Source organism: Misgurnus anguillicaudatus, chromosome 4 (genome assembly GCF_027580225.2).
Source record: "Misgurnus anguillicaudatus chromosome 4, ASM2758022v2, whole genome shotgun sequence".
In the NCBI taxonomy this organism is placed as follows: Eukaryota; Metazoa; Chordata; class Actinopteri; order Cypriniformes; family Cobitidae; genus Misgurnus; species Misgurnus anguillicaudatus.
Window position 1 is genome coordinate 23,949,942 of NC_073340.2, and position 20,667 is coordinate 23,970,608.

Here is a 20,667-nt window from a genome sequence, read left to right on the forward strand (position 1 = left end):
AGTTATTTATGCGAGAATTTATATATTGCATTTATATTTTATAATTCGGTATTTATTTAGGTATTTTGTTATACTTATTTTTTTATTCACGAACTAATTAATTTATCGACGAGAAAAACTATGCGGAACGTTAATTATGGAGACAGCTTGACCCGACAGACTTTTTCGATCGTAACCACTTCCGCTTCTAATCGGAAAAGCAACACACGTGTAAACAGTAGGGAGATGCAGGCATGCTTGTGGCTGTAATATGATAACGTGAATCAAACTCTTACATTTCACTACATATGTGCATCAGTTTTTAATAAAGTATAATTGCGGAAGGTAAGCGTACTTTTCATTGTCCGTAAGTACAGAGGTGCTTATTTAAGACATTTGTTTAACGTTATTTCAGTAAGTCTGGCAGTGACCGTGATAGGTAACTAGTTAGATTCTACGTTTTTGTGGATGCTAGTAAGAAGCAGGCTGTATGCCTTTCTATATTCTGTTTGACTTTTTTTACACATAAAATGACAACGCTTGTAATGTCATCCTGATGCTATATGTCAAAGAATATAGTTTTTCGCACCATGACTTGTCATGCAGAAGACTTATTTTATAAAATGAATAAAACAGCTTGTTTTATAGATGTGATAGATGTCAAGTTCGTCATTCACAGGCTCGTATATTTATTAGTATTGTACGCAGATTCATATTTAACAGTGTTGCTTACCGAGTCTTTTAGTTTGCTTGCACTCAGATATTTGCGTGTATAGATTAGTTTTTTTTCCTCAAAGAATAATCTGTGCTTGCTAATCTTCTACATTTATCATTGGATTCAGAAGAGTAAAGATGGAAGGGAAGGAGCAGAAACAGCACAAGCAAAAGCAGCACCAGCAAAAGCACAGTGGGCCCAAAGCCCAAAAGAAAAACAGAAAGAAGGACAAGGGCTCTGAACATGAGCAGGATGAGCGAAAGAGGAACCCACGAGCATTTGCTGTGCAGTCAGCTGTGCGTATGGCAAGAACCTTCCACAGGTCAGTGCTCAGACACCTTTATGTTGCAGAAGAAACCTCTGCCAACCGGTTGCTTTTTTGACTTAATAAATGTACAAGCACTATAGCCACCAACTTATAAAACATACATTACATTCATGAGCGGTGATGATGAGTTTTATATTGTGTCCATACCACTTTTAAAAGCTTTTACAAGCTTTTAATTTGCACGTAAAATACAGGATGATTAAAACCTTTGTTTATAACACTTTTTTTCTTCTCAGGACTCAAGACATTAAAACCAAGAAACATCACATTCCTTTGGTAGACCGTACTCCTCTGGAACCTCCACCTGTTGTTGTAGTTGTGATGGGTCCTCCAAAAGTTGGCAAAAGTACCCTTATCCGCTGCCTGATCAAAAACTACACACGGCAAAAGCTTTCTGACATCTGTGGACCTGTGACTATAGTATCTGGTCAGTTTTATTGTACATTACAGTATTTATGTACATGATTCATTTTTCTTTTAAAACATAATATTTACATATTCTGATAATGACTATGTAACATTTATTTTAAATATTTGTAGGTAAGAAACGTCGTCTGACTTTTATTGAGTGCAATAATGACATCAACACCATGATTGATTTGGCAAAGGTTGCTGACTTGGTGAGTATTGTCTGTCTGATCTGCACTGTTGACTATGAATAAAAAGTTGATATACCTTGTAGGCCTGAGTGATGTATCACATGGGAATGTCATGCGCAACTTGAGTAAAATAATTATTTTTTGATTAGTAGTAAACCACCATCACCTGCTTTCAGATGGAGCATAGAGTCATAGTTCACTGAAAAGCTAGGCAATATTGCATTCATTATTGCAGATGTAGCCCTAATACCTTGTTAGCACAATTAAATTATTAAATTTATGATGCGTCTCTCTCTACTTGTATGTAGGCAGAAATAATTAAATAATAATAAATAGTTTAGTAATAATTTAGATTAAACCTTCTGATTGGTTTCTTCTGGCCCCCTATTGACTACAACATTTATAAATAAATGTAACCTTTAATCATAATGTATATTAATGTAATTTATGGTAAAACCGTATTTGTGGACCTCATTAGGTTCTGATGCTGATCGATGCCAGCTTTGGCTTTGAAATGGAGACCTTTGAGTTTCTGAACATTTGTCAAGTTCATGGCTTCCCTCGCATCATGGGTGTCCTCACACATCTGGACTCCTTCAAGAATAACAAGACTCTTCGAAAAACAAAGAAACGCCTCAAACATCGGTTCTGGACTGAGGTTTACCAGGTATATCCACAATCCTGTTTGAAATAATGAAATAACACATGTGATCTCTCCTAATGTAGTTTTGAGTTTATGAGCATCAAAGTTTGATTTTATGTCACCAAAGTTTGTTCAATGTTAAAACAATAAAAAATTAAGTTGCAAAAAAAAAAAAAGTTTGATTTTAACTTTTAATTTTAACATGGCCTTACTCAGTTTATATAAAATATATCAAGGCTATATTTTTATAAAATAATCGTATATTACAAGGTAGGGTAACATTTGTGTAAAGAGGACTGTCTAGTGTCTTAATATTAAAGTCCTCTGTTTAATCTGCGCAGGGTGCCAAACTGTTTTATCTTTCTGGAATGGTGTATGGAGAATACCAAACGCAGGAAGTAAAGAACCTCGGACGCTTCATCTCAGTCATGAAGTTTAGACCTCTCTGCTGGCAGACCTCTCACCCTTATGTGGTCGCTGACCGGTGAGTGTTTTTTTTTTTTGTAATGGTCCTTTTAAGCTTTTAAAAGCATTATTATAACTGATCATAATTCCGGCTCTTGCAGTATGGAAGATCTTACTGATCCAGAGGCTATTAGGTTAAATCCCAAATGTGACAGAACCGTCTCTCTCTACGGCTACCTGCGAGGAACATTCTTGAAGAATAAATGCCAGGTCCACATTCCCGGTGAGTCAACCGTTTTTTTGTAGATGTTAAGTGATTTGTGTCATTGGTATTAAAAATATTCTGGGTCATTTTTTTTTTATAGTTTTTGTTTATGATATGAGGCTTTTTATGTTGTCATTTGCTCTATAGAATTGGATGCACAGCCTTTGCAGCACTTTCTTCTCCCTTTTGTCAAATTGTAAAGCTTATTGCTTTGATTTGCTTTGCTAACGGTGCACATAGTTACATTTCAGTATACGAGTTTAGTATTTCATCTTCCATGCTGTCCACAACATTACCAAAACAGAAATGACTGTAAACCAAAAAGTGTGAACCACTGATTTATGTTGCCATTCCTCTGCAGGTGTGGGAGATTTCTCCGTGTCAGACGTTAGTTTCCTTTCGGACCCCTGCCCTTTACCAGAGGTGCTCAAAAAGAGGGCATTAAATGAAAAGGAACGGCTGCTGTACGCCCCCATGGCCGGAGTCGGAGGATTGGTGTATGATAAGGATGCCGTCTACATTGATATGCCCGGTGGCCATGCCAAGCAGCAGCAGGTCAGAATTTGACACAGCGCATCCCCTATGACAGCATTACGTACGGTTGATTTAATGCCAGACACAATATTGTCTGCAGCTTACAAGCTTGCTGAAGCCTATTACAGAGTAATAATATATAGTTTTTTGCTTTATTAGAGACTTGAGTTTGAGCTTGAGTTTTTAGGATGATTTGTGATGTGCTGAGGTTTTAATAGTGTAAGAAATGTGTGTTTTAGGAGGACGTGCGGCCCACCACTGAACTCGTTCAGTCTCTTATTGGAACACAATCCACTTTGGATGCAAAAATGGCTGCCAGCAAAGTGTCACTGTTTACAGGGACTGCTGCTCTCGCACCTGAGGAGGTGCAGGAAAGCGGGTGAGATTTGCTTTATACGTTTGTGTATTATTCCAGATTATTAAATCAGGAAGTTTGAGACCATAGCAGATCTTAGTGTTGTATGGATAGGATGCTTTTAAAAAGAACCTAGACAGAGTGCAACCAATTTTAACACACAACACACTTTTAAAACATTTTTAGAAGCGTTTTTAAATTTAACACCACTTATGTATATATTATTATATATTATATAACTTAAAGATGTATTATGTTCTGATAATGTTCTCTGAATGAATCGGCAGAAAGCAGAGCCCTACGGAGAGCCGAGAATGGGATGCAAAAACTCAGAGAGAGCGAAGAAGAGCTGTTTTTGCTGATGAAGAGGAGGAGGAAGAAGATGATGATGACGGTGAAAGCGATGAGGAGGAAGAGAGTGAAGAAGAGGAGGACGAGAGTGACGAGGAGGAGGATGATGAAGATGACGAAGACACTGAAGCGGGAACAGCGACGCCAGGAAAGAAAGCTGTGAATAAGGCAGAACCTCCTGTGAAGAAGAAGAAGGTCGAGGAGCCGGTGGCAGAGATGCCAGTTTTTGCTGATAGCGATGATGAGCTAGAAAAGAGTGAAGACGATGATAGTGAAGAAGAGGATGATGACATGGAAGAGGGGGGAGCTTTAAAAAGAGGCTCAGGTCCAGACTCTGGCAACTGCTCTGAGGAAGATGAAGATGATGAAGAATCGGATATGGAGGACGAAGATGAGATATCATCTAAGCATCCAGAGGATAAAGAGATGGATACAGAGGAGGATGTAGAGATGGGTTATGAAACTGCAGGTGCATCTTTCATTTTCAGTTTCCTGTTTGTTTTATGTTCAACACTTGAATTAAAAAAATTAGGATTTAAACAATTACAAACTAAAATACAGTTTGTTCCTGTTGCTCGCTTGGTAGTGCATTGTGCATGGTAGCAGTGCAAAGGTAATGGGTTTGATCCCCAAGGAACATGCATACTAATAAAAAAATATATAGAATGAATGCACGTAAGTCGCTTTGGATAAAAGCATTTGAAGAATACATAAATGTAAATGTACAGGTGATTTTTTTTTTTTTAAATTTTAATTCATTATATTGACTATTTTGATAATATTGGATTTTCACATAGCTCCATTTTTTTTCTTTCTCACTCTTTCATGTAAATAACTTAGCAGTCCTGTTCACTAACAGCAGTATAATGTATAATCTTTTCTCCAAACATTCCTAAAGTTACTAGTACTCATAACATATCAGGGTGATTCTCACGAAATCCAGACTTAAAAGGTGTCCAGCATCAGATTTTTTTTAAAAAGCCATTAAAGCCAATTTTTTACGGTCTGAACTTACTATAACCATTATTTTTAGAGGATTTAAAAAATATTTTTTAGATGATCATTATAAAAAAATATAATTACTGGAACATGATACTACATTAAATATATGCATTTACAAACTCATGTTTCGGTAATGAGAACTAAAAAGTTGTCTAGGTACTATGACAAACAAAATTTCAACTTTTATCTGGAGAGAAAAAATAAGAACTGCTTACCTGGTAGCCATCTTGAGTGTCACAGTCAAGTATGTCTCTTCCAACAAATTTATTTTGAAAATGTTAGTTCCTTGAAGGCTTAAACAATAATTGAAAATTGTTGCGGAGGATGAGAAAATTTTTCTTGGACACGTTTATATTCTTTATTATTGTCTCTACATTTACCAATGATCACCAAATACCACATGTTTCTTTACTGTAGATGTTTATAGTATAACATGCACTGAAGCTTTTTATTTTTTAGATTTGTTAATTATAAATATTTACATGTCAAAGAACCCAAATCCAGTCATGGACACGTTGTGGTAATGAAAATTTTCCTCTTAAATGTGGAAAAACATCAAAATTGGTTTGTGTGATGTCATTTGAAATCATGTGCAAAATTGTACATAAAAAGATGTTTGTGATTGTATGCTTCTTATTTTGATACTCTTTCTTTGCATTTACTTTTTTTTAATCAAAAGGTTTCATGACACCTCATAAGTCTAATTTTGCGAGAATCACCCATCAGATTTTATTACTTAAATTCATCCTCATTGACTTTCACATATTCAAATTTCAGAGTACTGAAGTGAAGTGAGTCTGTATGACGATCCTCTTAGATGTTTTTTTCCATACTAAATTTACCCAGGGATCCAGTGTGTCATTTTTTCTTTTTTTAACATATCAAAAGCATTGTGTTAATGTAAATGTATCCTTTGCAGGTGCGCTACGTTGGAAAGAAGGGTTGGCCCAGAAGGCAACAGATGCGTACTTAAGACAACAGCGTGCAACCCCTAACCTGCGCAAGTTAGTGTACGGCACAGGTGAGCAAAACTCGATGTGTTCCTGTTGCTCTGCTGGTAGAGCATTGCAATAGAATCTCAAAGTTCACGGCTTTCAATTCCAGGGCACACGTATTAAAGATCAACATACATACCTTGTATTGCACGATGAGTTGCTTTGGATAAATGCTTCTGCCAACTTAACCTTGATTGTAAACTCCAGGCTAAAGTTTTATAATCTAATTATGAAATCAGGAGCAACAAAGTTTGATTTAACTCCTTTATTTCGATCTTTGACATGGCTTTACAGTGTTTCCCACAGGATTTTTAGAGACTGTGGTGGTGATGACGTCACCCGCTAATTAGCATATATTTGACGTCATCATGTCGTGTTTGCGTTTGGTCTAGTGTTGGCACCTGAAATATGTTTCACTTCTACTCTTTGATCTGTATCTGTATTTGATCCGTATTATATATCAAATTACATTTTAAGCCGAATTAAGCTGTTTTAAATAGTGAAATAAAAATGTAAATGGGAATCATGAAAATTCTATTTGTGGGGGCCAGTGTTGATTCTGTGGTGGGCCACCACAAATAAATCAATGTATGGGAAACACTGCTTTACTCAGTCGATATCAAGGTTATATTTTCACACAATCCTCTTTTCATTATGCAGGATGATTTTATGTAAAAAACTGTAAATCACCAAAATTGACCTTTAGCTGGGTTTTCACAGCCAGGGTCTCAAATGTAAATGCCACTGATTTAATATCTTTCGGTTAAATCATTGCTCCGCAGTGGTGGAGGTGCAAGAAGAGGAGTCTGAGGAAGAGGAACTGGGTGGTTTATTTAAAGTCAGTCGACCAGAGAAGAATAAGAGAGTACGAGCGGATGCGATGGACTGCTCTCGCTTTCAGCCGGACAGCAGCCATGATTGGGACCAGAAAGAGGTAAGAAATAGTGTTAAAATCGAATACATTTTGTATGTTTGTTATTTTTTGTCTATGTAAAGTTTATTGGATTTTCTTATTTGTTGTCTATGTAAAGTTTATTGGATTTTCTTAAGGGAGTAACTTTGTTTTCAGATGCTGGCCTCTATTAAAGACTGTTTTGTGACTGGCAAATGGGAAGAGGACAAAGATGCTGCAACACTGCTTAAGGAAGATGGTAAGATATATAAAAAAATTCAGTCTCTGATTTAGATAATCTGTGTGTTTGTCTACCTTTTTACATTTTCTCATCTTTTACATTTACATCTTTATTGTCTTTAGATGAACTCTATGGAGATTTCGAAGATTTGGAAACAGGAGAAGTTCACAAAGCAAAAACTGGGAATAAAGACCAAACTGAGGTTTTATATTTAAACTATTTACTAAATGCATTGTTACAGAGCGCTGTGGAATACTCTATTCTGATTGGTCAATTGTAGCAGTGTCCATGGAAACATACTGGAACCTATGTTGCCATGAACTATTCTATTCTTACAGAAATTAAAAAAGGATGATGATAATATAATTGATATTTTATATACTTTTTATATACATCAATTGATTCGCATGCTATATCCAATAGTAATATCTTGTATTATATGTTTGTGGTTTTTTAAACGCAGGGAGGTAGTGATGATGAGATGGGTGATGATGATGATAATGATGATGAAGAGGAGGAGGCTCCTCTTGTGAAATTTGATGCCGATGAAGCTCAGAAGAACAAACGTATGGAAAAGAAAAGGAGGCTGAAGGAGAGATTCGATGCAGAGTATGATGACGGGGATGCCACTTACTTCGATGACCTGAAGGAGGAGATGCAGAAACAGGCAGAGGTCAGAGGTCAAAGTTGAATCGGTGTAACAAGTACGGATGGTTTAATCTGTAGAAGGTGCCCTCGATTTTCACCACTTTAGTAGCTTAAACCTGTTATAGAGAGAAGATGAATGCTTGCAGTTTATGGAGCACAGATAATTGCAGCACTTTTCGAGTTGTGCTACAAGAGGGGCAGGAATTTATCTACCTCGTCCTCGCTCCAAATACCCATGCATATCATTACAGAAATTGCCTGTAATTTTGAGATCAGGAGAGGAGTGAATTGCACCTGTGCATTGCGTTTTTTGTTATTACTTATGTTAAGTTGTTCAACCATTACATGGTTCTTCTTTGCAGCTAAACAGGCAAGAGTTTGAAGATGTGGATGATGAAGTTCGTGTTCAGTATGAGGGTTTCAGGCCTGGCATGTACGTACGCGTGGAGATTCCTGCTTTACCATGTGAGTTCGTCACCAACTTTGACCCTCATTATCCTATTTTACTCGGCGGTTTGGGAGCCAGTGAGGGCAACGTAGGCTACTTGCAGGTAAGCCAGCAAGGACATTTGAATGTCTATAAAAGACCATCACGTACATTGCAACTTTTCGTTTGGTGGATCGTCTTGTTTTGACAAACCATGTTTGTCTTTTGCAGATGCGTCTAAAGAAACATCGTTGGCACAGTCGTATCCTGAAAACCCGTGACCCTCTCATCATGTCTCTGGGCTGGAGACGCTTTCAGACCATCCCCCTCTACTACATCGAGGACCATAATGGACGTCACCGCCTGCTGAAATACACACCTGAGCACATGCACTGCGGTGCCACCATCTGGGGTAAGACGAGACGCACCAACCCCAACACACACATATGATTTTAGTGTTTTTTGTGAAAACCCAATTAGGGTCATTTTTTGTGATTTACTGTTTAATGCATGAAATGTCAAATGAACAGGGTTCCCACGGGTCCTTAAAATACTTGAAGGTTTTTTGAATCTGGGGGAAAAAATTCAAGGCCCTGGGAGTATTGAAAATAAACATGCATAGATACAGGTCATTGAAAGTGCTTGAATCTATTTTATGCAAGAAGTTTTCTGGAAAAAATCCATATTATTCCCTGTGTAGTATAGGATAATATCTCAAAAATTCTAGACTTTTTAAGCACACGTGCTAAACTGTTCGCTTTAAATGCTTATGTCTTCTGTATGCGAATGTTGATTCATACCAAGATGCTTTTTTGCATAGTTGTGTTTCACACATGAAAACGTCTCGGGTTACGTATGTAACTGTTGTTCCCTGAAAAGTGAACGAGACACTGCGTCTCCCTTGCCATACTTCCTGCGTCACTGTAACGCCGTCTTTGGCAATATTTCAGATACCGATATACTTCCTGGCTCCCGCGTCACCCTGTCGTTAAGCCCTACCATTGGTTGAATTTGATATACACATTCAGACGCACCTACCACTGGAGGCGTCCCCAAAGTGTCACTGCAGTGACGCAGCGCAAGTTCCCTCAAAAGGGAACAATAACAATGTATTAGAGCCCGACCGATTTATCGTTTTGCCGATTTTATCGGCCGATATGAGCATGTCGCAGATATATCTGTATCGGCGTATAAGCCGCAGATATGCGCCGATATGAACGTTTATTACAGAACACATTAAATGCATTTGAAAGATGTAAGTACTTGTTTGTCCAGCAGAGTGCGCCATACTGGTTGCTAATGGCGACCCAGATCACTCACTGTAGTGACACCAGCCAATCCCCCACCCCCTTCACTTCAGTCAGTCAGTCTCTCAGTTCAGGTGGCTGCAGTCACGCAGTGTCTTCTTCACAACATTTTTACACCTGGTATTAAGACGCGCTTTGGTCGATTGGATTATAAATGGACAAGAGAGACGCAATCCCGCTTACATTTGGTGTTTTTAATCCGTCTCTTTGTCGACTTGCGAGTTAAAACGCAAGCGGGAGAAATGACGCGAGACGGAGAAATGACACGTTTAAACTACGCGCAGCCGTGCACTTATATAACACTATATGAGATTACTGCTGCTTGTGTTGTTAGTTAACACGCTCATTTCAGAGCAATTGATTCAATAAACTCGCGCAACTCTACACCCTTGCTAAATAAAAGAGGCGGAGCGAAGACGCATTAGTTTTATTAAAGTCTAAAGTTTGCACGGAACCCTGGGTTTGTGTTATAAAAACGTTGTGCACAAGCAAAACATTAAACATAGCGTACATTAGTATGTGCTCCGTCAAGCATTGTCTTCGTAACTGTGAGTGGCTAACTAATTTGTGAAGTACACAACTTACTGTAAAGCTAATATTAATCAATGACTTCATAAGTTTCTCTTTATAACGTTATTCTCGTCAAAACTGCAAATGATGCAAGTTTTATGTATTTTGTTCTCTTTGTGTTTTAAAGTTATTTATAATAAGTCAAGTTTACTGTTTAGTGCACTGATATCCAACTAATTTTGGATAATAAAGTTTATTGTTAACTTCTTGCCTATAGTACATATCTTTGTCACATCAATATAAGTGTTGGATCACCACATTTGTGAGTGATCACCACATTTGTGAGTGATCATTGCATTGCATTGTATTTATTCATAGTATATTATGTTAAAGTATATAGTGTATTCTATGTACAGTACTTTAGTATAATATACTGTAGTATATACTGAACTATAATGTACACATAAAGAATATCGGCCGATATATCGTTATCGGTCTTTTTTTACTCCCTAATATCTGTATCGGCATCGGCCCGAAAAAACGCATATCGGTCGGGCTCTACAATGTATCTTAAAAGGTAACACAATGTTACCTTGCTCTCACTTGGAATGTGTCCACACATTTAGTCCTTGAATTTGAGGGTATTGGACCTGGAAAGTCCTTGAAAGGTCCTTGAAGTTATAGTTAACTAACAGTGTTGGGGGTAACGCATTACAAGTAACGCGCATTACGTAATAATATTACTTTTCTGAAGTAACGAGTAAAGTAACGCATTACTTTATAAATGTACACATTAATATTTGAGTTACTTTTAAAAAAAGTAATGCGAGTTACTTTTCAGTTTAATTAATTCAATTAAAAAAAAAAAATTACTAAATTAAACTGAACATATTAACGTAGAATTACAAACTCTGTGCTCCTGAGCGGGAACAGTTTGAGTCAGAAACGGGGATGGCAGGCCAGAGCTTGACATTTTTGCGATCATAAAAAACACCTGCAAGGCCTAAAAGAGGTCAAGCCTCAACCAAGTGAGAAAAAGTAACGCAAAAGTAACTTAAAAGTAACGTAAGCATTACTTTCCATGAAAAGTAACTAAGTAATGCAATTAGTTACTTTTTTGGGGAGTAGCTAAATATTGTAATGCATTACTTTTAAAAGTAACTTTCCCCAACACTGTTAACTAAGGTGTGGGAACCCTGAATGAAATATAATATCTTGGAAATTTTTAATATAGACCGAGTAAGGCCACGTCATAGTTTGAAATTAAAGTCAATGGTTAAAATCTAACTTTGATGCTCGCTCGTTCTCTCCCACTCATCTAATGCATTCCCCTCATTTTCTTCTTTTCTACAGGACCTATAACACCTCAGGGCACAGGTTTTTTGGCTGTGCAGTCTGTTGCAGGCACTCAGGTATGTAACCAGCATATCATGGAGCAAACCCACAGCCTGGGTCACAGCTTCAGTCCACCATCACAGCCAGATGAAAGCGCCTTCCTTTTCTCTTTGACTCAACCCCATCTTATTTCCCCTTAGGCCAATTTCCGCATCGCAGCCACCGGTGTCGTTCTGGACCTCGACAAATCAGTTACTATTGTGAAGAAGCTCAAACTGATTGGATACCCTTATAAAACCTTTAAGAACACTTGCTTCGTCCAGGTAGGCAGTCCTGCAGACTCAGGATCATTTCTGCAGCGTAGCGGCACAGCACACCAGGGAACTCCTGAAATACAACGCCTATGCTCTCTGAATAATTGGATCATCTCAGACTTGGTTATAACTGTCTTTTTCCGACTCTAAGGGAATGTTCAACACCGTCCTGGAGGTGGCAAAGTTTGAGGGCGCGTCCGTCCGCACCGTCAGTGGTATTAAAGGGCAGATAAAGAAAGCCCTGCGGACGCCGCCGGGTGCCTTTAGAGCAACGTTTGAAGACAGATTACTGATGAGCGGTGAGGTTTTTTGATTTATAAATATTTTGTGCATTGGTGTAGCCGGTGCATTTATTTATTTAAATGCTCGTATAATGAGCTGTGCTCGGGGACTTAATTCACTTGTGTTTTATTTCTCAGAAGTGTCTATGAATGTAATAACTCCCATGATAGACCCGGTGGACATAAACAAGCATCTTGTTAAAATGAAGGGGTGTTATTACTGATTATTATTATACTTGTCTCTGGAGAGATGGGCATGGATGGAAAAATGTTGGCGTGATGCAGTTTGTGTGTTCCAAGCTTAATAGGTCTGCTAAATCTTTGAGAGGATTATTGCTTATGGTTGTTTTTTCAGACACTTTGGGCAATGAGGACTTTGAGAAAATAAAATCCTCAAAATACATATTTCACACCTTCACATGCTTTTCTTATAGGGTGTGAACTGTTGTAGCATTTTCAAATATGTTTTGGGATTTATAAAAATATGTAGTGGAAATTACATTTTAAACACTTGTGGAGTAAAATCTCAGACTCCTTTTACTTTTTATATATTTGTTATATTTGTTAACAGTAATAAATGCATTCACTAACATGAACTAACAATAAGCTATCTAAATATATATATATATATTTCTTTCGGACTATAAGTCGCTCCGGAGTATAAGGCGCATCAGTCAAAATGCGTTTTGTAGAGGAAAAAACATATATAAGTCGCACTGGACTATATGTCGCATTTTTTAGAAAATTATTTCACAAAATCCAAGCCAAAGAACAGACATTAAATCTGGAAAGGCAAGTTATTCAACTAAACAATAGCACAGAACTGCATTCTGAATAGGTGTCCGTGCATGTTAAAGTAACATAAACTGTTAAGTACACGATACGCAATAACATGCAGAGCATACCTGGGAGGCTGAATAGGCTAAATTAACATGACAATACAAATCAAGTTTTGTAAAAATTGTGTTATTTACTCACCCTCATGTTGTTACAAAACTGTATAAATTCTTTGTTCTGATGAACACAAAGGATAATATTTTGAGGAATGTTTGCAACCAAACTGATCAGAAGCACCATTGACTTGCATATTAGGAAAAGAATGCTGTGGAAGTGAATGGTGCTTCTGATCGGTTTGGTTACAAACTGCAGATTTAAAAAGAAATAAAGTATTATTAAAGCAGTACTCCAGCCAAATATCGAAATGACCCTGTGATTTATTTACCCCCAAGCAATCTGAGATACATACTGTATGTCCATCATCTTTCAGATGATCACATTTGAAATTATTTGAGTAAATGTCCTTGCCCTTCCAAGCTTTATAATGGTAGAAAACAAGGATCAGGGAACAACTTATGACTTTAAAGGGATAGTTACCCAAAAATGAAAATTCTGTCATCATTTATTCACTCTCATGTTGTTGCAAACCCATATAAATTTCTTTGTTCTGATGAACACAAAAGAAAATGTTTTGAGAAATGTTTGAAACCAAACCATTCATGGACCCCATTCACCTCCATAGTAGGAAAAAAAAGTGAATGGGGCTCATGAATGGTTTGACTGCGAACATTCCTCAAAATATATCTTCCTTTGTGTTCATCAGAAAAAAAAATATTTTCAGGTTTGTAACATAATGAGAGTTAGTAAATGATGACAGAATTTTCATTTTTGGTTGAACTATCCCTTTAAGCCCAAAAAGTGCATCCATCCTTGACAGAAGTAATCCACACGCCTCCAAGGGGTAAATAAAGGGCTGTTGTGCGTAATCGATTTGGTTTTGCAAGAAAACTAGCTTCCGTTATCAATGCCATCTTTGACTCACGCTATGCACTTTTTTTTGAGGTTTAAAGTTAGAATTTGTTCCCAAATGTGTTCGTCTGAAAAAAGATGATAGACATCTTGGTATTGCTTGAGGGTGAGTAAATCATGGGATAATTTCAATATTTGTCTGGAGTATCCCTTTAAATGCTAAAATTAACACAAACTATGATCAATAAATGCTGTAGAAGTGTTGCTTATTGTGTATTACTTGCAAACAAACGATGTGTTAAAGAAATGTAAATTTTGTCACACCTCATTTGTACCATATTTCCTGTTAAGCGTTCTTTTCATAGACACCTTTTGTCTACTTGATAAATGTTGACAGTAACTTTTTATAAAACCTTACTTCTATTTATCTGTTTAAATAAAACTCAAACCCCTGGGGCTTTAAAATACCTGCAGTTTAAGGAAACTCTTTTTGTCTTTTAGACATTGTGTTCCTACGCTCCTGGTATCCCGTCTCGGTTCCCAAACTGTATAATCCAGTGACGTCTATGCTTATGCCTGTTGGAAAGAAGGACACGTGGACCGGTATGAGAACCGTTGGACAGCTGAAGCATGACCTGGGCATCCGGAACAAACCAAACCAGGACTCCCTGTACAAGGTAAACAATCACTTGCATAAACAAAATGCTTGTTTAAGTCCCCTTTATTTTTTCCTCACGTGTGTTTGTATCTCCACAGCCGGTCGTGAGGCAAGTTCGACATTTTAACCCTCTCCACATTCCCAGAGAGCTGCAGAAAGCACTCCCCTTTAAGAGCAAACCCAAACAGCAGCAGTCCAAGGGCAAAACCCCGCGAGACCTGAGCAGGCCGGCTGTCATAAGAGAGCCCCACGAGAAAAAAGTGAGTGCCGTCTTAATATCCGTCTCCGTGTTACATAAGCTGTGCCTCGTGAGCTTTTTTACTGTCATTACACAAAGACGCTTTTAATATCCACTATTAGTTTCAAGTTAATCCAGCAAGCAAAGCCTCCAGAGTGTTGGCTGAGAAATATCATGTTTCTTTAATCCGTGTCCCTGGCAAATACCACACACAGCTTGCAGGCCAATTTCTTAATCAATCGGCTTTCAAATCCTCCTGCCCCAAAGATGAAATGGGGGGTTACCTTTTTAAATCCACTTTTTCTTCCAAGATCTGTTAACCATTGACATGAGAAAGTAATACAGAATTTGTTGTCGTCAAAAGCATCTTTTCTTTTAATGATTTTTAAAGGAATTTTTTTCATCTTAAAGGTTCGATTTTATCTACTTGCAAAACATTATGAGTCGCTCAGAGCAGCACAAGGCCAAAAGCATGCAACTCTCAGTTCTTTGTTCATTTGAATTGAATCTGCTATCTTTTTGGTCAGGAAATCATTAACAATTGAACTGAACAATTCAATTGTTCCACATATAAGGGGAATTTTGAAAAATATTCAAAATTTTTTTGCAATGCAGTAAATATTCATAGCGGGCACAACTGTCATTGCCAAATTTTTTAGCTTTTTTCATGGTTATTGAGCAGTTAAGGCATGCATTTTTTTTAAGGTACATACACAAATGTTTTCAAAATAATTTTTACATATTTGGGCCTTTATTGACCAAACACTGATCTTCATTCGTATAAAACTGTCTTAATACTTCATTAACATTTAAAAAAGTCATTAAACATGCCAAGAAATACATTAAAATGGTGCAAATGACATATGCAAAATTATAAAATGACTTTCCAGGTCTCTAAATTCCATAAACTGAAGGTTGTGGGTTTGAATTCAATATCTGTGATCTTAACATGAGATCTGTTGTCAGGGATTATTATTGAAATTGCACGTTCTTCCACCAGGTGGCAGCATTGCTCGACGCTCTCAGCTCAGTGTACGCATACAAAAACAAGAAGGCGAGAACAGAACAGCATGCCAAGCACAAAGAATTCCTGAAGCAGAAGGAGAGGGACGAGACGGAGAAGCAAAAGAGACAAAAGGAGGAGAGGAAGAAGATATACCGTTCCATGGGACAGAAAGAGAAGAAGAAACTCAAATCCAGTCTGAAGGGAGCGTCCAAGGACAATTGAGGCCACCTTAACACATAACTGATTTTGATAAATACGACTCCAGGCCTGTTTGCGATATGCTATAGACTTAATTCTCACACCAGCTGTTCTTACCAAGCTGGATGAGGCGTGCGGCTATCGACACTGCTGGAGATCTGAAAATGGATACAATATCCCCATAAACAAGAACGGTGAAACTGCCTGGTGTAAAGGAATTTACAAAAAATAAAAAGTTTCACGTTGTCAAAACGGCTATTTTTACTATGTTTTACCAGTCAGATGAAACCTCTTATGTTTGTTTTATTGTACTGGTTTCCAATAAAAAAATATTTAGTGTGTCTGGAAAAAAGCTAAGGGATTAATGTGTATTGCCTTTGTGAAAAACAATAGCATTAGATTATAATGGATTTTTTAAGTACTCTTCCCCCGACTAGTGTTGTCGTCATGTGGGGACAGCTGGGTGAGTCCACTGATCTACTGTTATGGTATTGGCTACTCGTTTGCCTCAGATGAGTCGAGCCCTGTAAGATGACTTTATTTTAGAGACGTTAATAGGGAGTTGGAGTGATTTTAGTGCTGCTGTGCACTATTGACTGAGATAATCCACTGACTGCAGCTGAGTTGAGTTTCCAAAAAAAATTCTTCACGACGCTGAAGCCAGGTTGATGAAAACTCTATAAATAGCATCTGTACTGCAGTGTGTCAGCATCAGAGATTGTATGGGCAGATGTTTGATAGTGCAGGCAGCGTCGCTTTGTCTAATTGTGATTTTTTTTTGGTGATTAAGCAACTTTTGATCACCAAAGTTTTTGATCACCTTTTTGTTTGGATGAAGAGAACATTAAAGCAATAGTTTGCCCAAAAATGAAAATTCTGTCATTCAAATTCTATCATTCAAATTCTATCATCTACTAACCTTCAAGTTGTTCCAAACTTGATAAATAATTACAATGATAAATGAAAGGGCACCTATTTCATTGCTAAAAACAATGTTATTTTGTGTATTTGGTATGATACAATGATGTTTGCGTGGTTTATGGTTCAAAAAACACATTATTTTCCACATACCGTACATTTTTTTGTAGCCCCAGATTCCTCTTACTTCATGAAAGCTCTGTGTCCCTGAGTGGCCAGCTAATCTATACGTTGTGATTGGCCTGAATACCTCTGACGTCAGCTGGAAATGTGACACTCCTTACCATGTTTGAAAGAGTCGCTCACAATGCAATGCTAACAGGAGTTAACTTACAGGCTGCGAGTCCAAAGCAGGAGGAATTATGATAATGTTGGTCTTGTCTATATCACCAATCCCAGGAAGTAAATTGTTGCCGACAATCCGTGTGTTTTTTTTAGTGGAACAAAAGAGATTTACATTGGAGATAACTCGTGTCATCATTTACTTTGGGGTTTGTACTTTTTGCATATCGTTAACATGTACTAATACACACTTACACACCAAAGAAAATGTAAAATCGGGAATCAGACCATAGGGGCTCTTTAATTATTAAATGTTTAAAATTTTTATTTTTTCCCTACTATGGAAGTCAGTGGGTGCCATCAACTTTATAGTTACCATTATAAATCAAAACATCTTTTGTATTTAATAAAATAAAGTAACTCATACAGGTTTAGAACAATGTGAGGGTGATTAAATTACACAATTTTCATTTTGGGTGAACTATCCCTTTAAATGGATAGCTACCTAATGAGAACAATGTCTTTATTTCTCACCTGCATTCATAACATGGAAACATGAAACGCACAGTTCAATAAATACAATTTTACCAGCATTAAATCCATTCATAAAGTACAGATTTGTTTTTCACTGTTCCTCACACAAAAAATTCTCCTTTCTTCTTGAATTTAGCTAAGTGGTTTCCCGACCATGTTAGCCAAGCTATCTAATGAATTTTTGTTTGTACTCAAAACCATTTGGCTGTAACAATAATACAATTTTCCCAGCTATGATTTATGTAGGCTGTCTAATGGTGGTATGACTCTTTGGGAAATTTCAGAGTTGTAGCATTATGGTGGTTAAAGATCTGGGTTAATGGGCAGAAGATTGTGGATTTGATCCCCGCAAGTGACAATTTATAAATCAGCCTATAGTATTGCTTTACACTAGAAATAAAGGTGCCATTTTTGTTTGTGTGGTTCCAGAAAATGTAACATCCAAAGAACCTTTTAGTTTCACATAAGCCTCGTTGTAGTGGAAAAGGTTCTTTAGATTATAAAATGCAAGAAAGGACTTCTTTTAAAGTTCACGTTCTTTCTGATCGCATTTTTAAACCCTAGTTAGTGTGTAATGTTGCTATAATAGTTTGAATAATACCTGTAAAATGATAAAGCTCAAAGTTCACTGTCAGGCGATATATTTTCTTTAACAGAATTCGCCTTTTAAAGCCTACAGCGAACAGTCGGTTTGAACTACAGCTCTCTACTTCCTGCTTTAATGACGTCACTAGAACAGTATTTTGACTAAACTCCACCTACAGGAATACGTCAGTCGCCAGCTAAGCTAACGGCAAGCTAAGCTGCTATCGAATCACAACACACTAAACAAACTACACAATCAGAACTTGTTAGTATTTCTGAAGGAGGGACTTCACATAACAAGGAAGACATCAACCTGTTTTGAAGACAGTGAAAACAGCGCTATAGAGATAAATAAATTGTGTGAAAAATACCAAATTTTTTACACGTGAAACATGAACAGTTATATTGCGCACTGTAAACCCAACCAAAGCTTCAAAAACACAGAAAATACGAAACCTTTAAGAATCTTTGACTGAAAGGTTCTTTGAGGAACCAAAAATGGCTCTTCTGTGGCAAGCTGTGAGAGACAGAATTCCTGCTGGTTGTTTCAAGATCCAATACTTATTTTACCAACTGAAATGCTAATCCTTTTTTAACACCTGTGTACTGTTTTTTCTGTTTTTTTTTAATATTTTGTTTCTATCAGTTAAAAGAAACCTACCATAAAAATAATAAACGTTTTCATTTTTTTAAAGGGGTCATATTGTGAGATTTTTTTAAAGATGTAAAATAAGTCTTTGGTGTCCCCAGAGTGCGTATGTGAAGTTTTAGCTCAAAATAATTAATTTTAGCACATCAAAATTGCCACTTTGTAGGCCTAAGCAAAAATTTGCAGTTTTTGGGTGTGTCCTTTAAAATGCAAATGAGCTGATGAAATGCAAACACTAATGATCGCAATAAGGGTTGTTTGTTAAAATTGAAACTTAATTGTGCTGTCAAAATCTGAACAACCAAATTTTTCACATGCTTGCAAAGAATGGTTTACCAAAACTAAGTTACTGGGTTGTTCTTTTTCACATGTTCTGGGTTGATAGAAGCACTGGAAACCCAAGTAGCACTTAAAGGGACACTTTTTTTTTGAAAATATGCTCATTTTCCAGCTCCCCTAGAGTTAAACATTTGATTTTTACCATTTAGGAATCCATTCAGCTGATCTCCGGGTCTGGCTTTAGCATTTTTAGCATAGCTTAGCACAATCCATTGAATCTGATTAGACCATTAGCATTGCGCTAAAAATAACCAAAGAGTTTCGATATTTTTCCTATTTAAAACTTGACTCTTCTGTAGATACATTGTGTAATACCGACGGAAAATTTTAAGTTGCGATTTTCTAGGCCGATAACATGGCTTCAGCAGGTGCAATGATATTAAACAGCACCTGAAAATAGTCACCTGCTATTGAAAGTAACCATGGGGAACTATTTTCGGGCAGTGCGTAATATCACTACGCCTGCTGCAGCCATGTTACAGCAGCAAAGTCCTTGATTATTACGCCAGAATGAGAGTATAATTCCTAGCCATATGGGCCTAGAAAATCGCAACTTTTAATTTTCCATTGGTTTTAGTATGTAACTACAGAAGAAAAAAAGTGGTGTGTCCCTTTAAACATGGAAAAGTCAGATTTTTAAGTGGGCAAACTTACAAAATCAGCAGGGGATCAACTAATAATGTCCTCCAATGTACATGGCTTGTTTGTTGGTTAGTGCCCATTGCTATCATGTTTCTGATGTTTTCACCATTTGACAGGAAACTTTTGTGTTCAGAATATAATGGCTTTGTTACTGTTTTCTGACCATTGCTGGTGGCCTGGCATATCAATGCACTGCTCGTTTCCATTTCCCCCAAGATACACTCACACGTAAACACACACCTTATCAATTGCCGATGGGCATTGGAAAAACTCTCACTTGACTGGAAGAATATAGGTAAACTGAAACTTCCAATGTTTTTTCCACTTTCTTTCATCACAGCTTCTCTGTCTGTCACCCTGCACCCCTCACCAGCCTCCGTGTTGTTCTTGTCAGTGCCATCAGCTGAAATAACTCCTTCCCCTTGAACAACGCGCAGATTAGCAAGGTCAGCCATGCACTTCGCAGAAACCTGATCCCTCCTTTACACCCGTTTCTGAGGGTGCAAGGAAGCAGAGAAGAAACTGATGTGGAGATGTTGATACTGAGAGACATGGAACATGCCTAATGATAAAAGGAAGTTTTAATCGGTCTTTCAGGTTTGGAAATCATTGAGACTGGTAAGACTTACTAGAGACTAAAACATGACTCAGCGTGTCGCCTTTTATCAGTGTGTGAAGAATTATGGGGCGGCCTTTGACTTTGATTCATATGCGCGGTCAGTGCATGCATGTATGCATGCGACTGC

The 20,667-nt window shown here is 37.4% G+C and overlaps 1 protein-coding gene across 2 annotated transcripts; it reads left to right on the forward strand.

Moving 5' to 3' along the window:
• Nucleotides 1-165: 165 nt before the first annotated feature.
• Nucleotides 166-16,324, forward strand: bms1 (BMS1 ribosome biogenesis factor). 2 transcript variants are annotated; one of them, XM_055176314.2, is made up of 23 exons: nucleotides 166-324; nucleotides 822-1,016; nucleotides 1,259-1,449; nucleotides 1,563-1,642; nucleotides 2,100-2,288; nucleotides 2,606-2,748; nucleotides 2,831-2,952; nucleotides 3,296-3,489; nucleotides 3,708-3,847; nucleotides 4,111-4,643; nucleotides 6,096-6,197; nucleotides 6,954-7,105; nucleotides 7,241-7,322; nucleotides 7,427-7,506; nucleotides 7,768-7,977; nucleotides 8,315-8,503; nucleotides 8,611-8,791; nucleotides 11,550-11,608; nucleotides 11,732-11,854; nucleotides 11,997-12,144; nucleotides 14,374-14,549; nucleotides 14,629-14,790; nucleotides 15,769-16,324. In XM_055176314.2, exons 2-23 carry the CDS (start codon nucleotides 832-834, stop codon nucleotides 15,994-15,996), a joined length of 3,669 nt encoding a protein of 1,222 aa, XP_055032289.2. In that variant the 5' UTR covers nucleotides 166-324; nucleotides 822-831; the 3' UTR covers nucleotides 15,997-16,324. The 2 variants fall into 2 exon arrangements, with proteins under 2 accessions (XP_055032289.2, XP_055032290.2); XM_055176315.2 differs by having other exon boundaries at nucleotides 169-324; nucleotides 825-1,016.
• The last annotated feature ends 4,343 nt before the right edge of the window (nucleotides 16,325-20,667 follow it).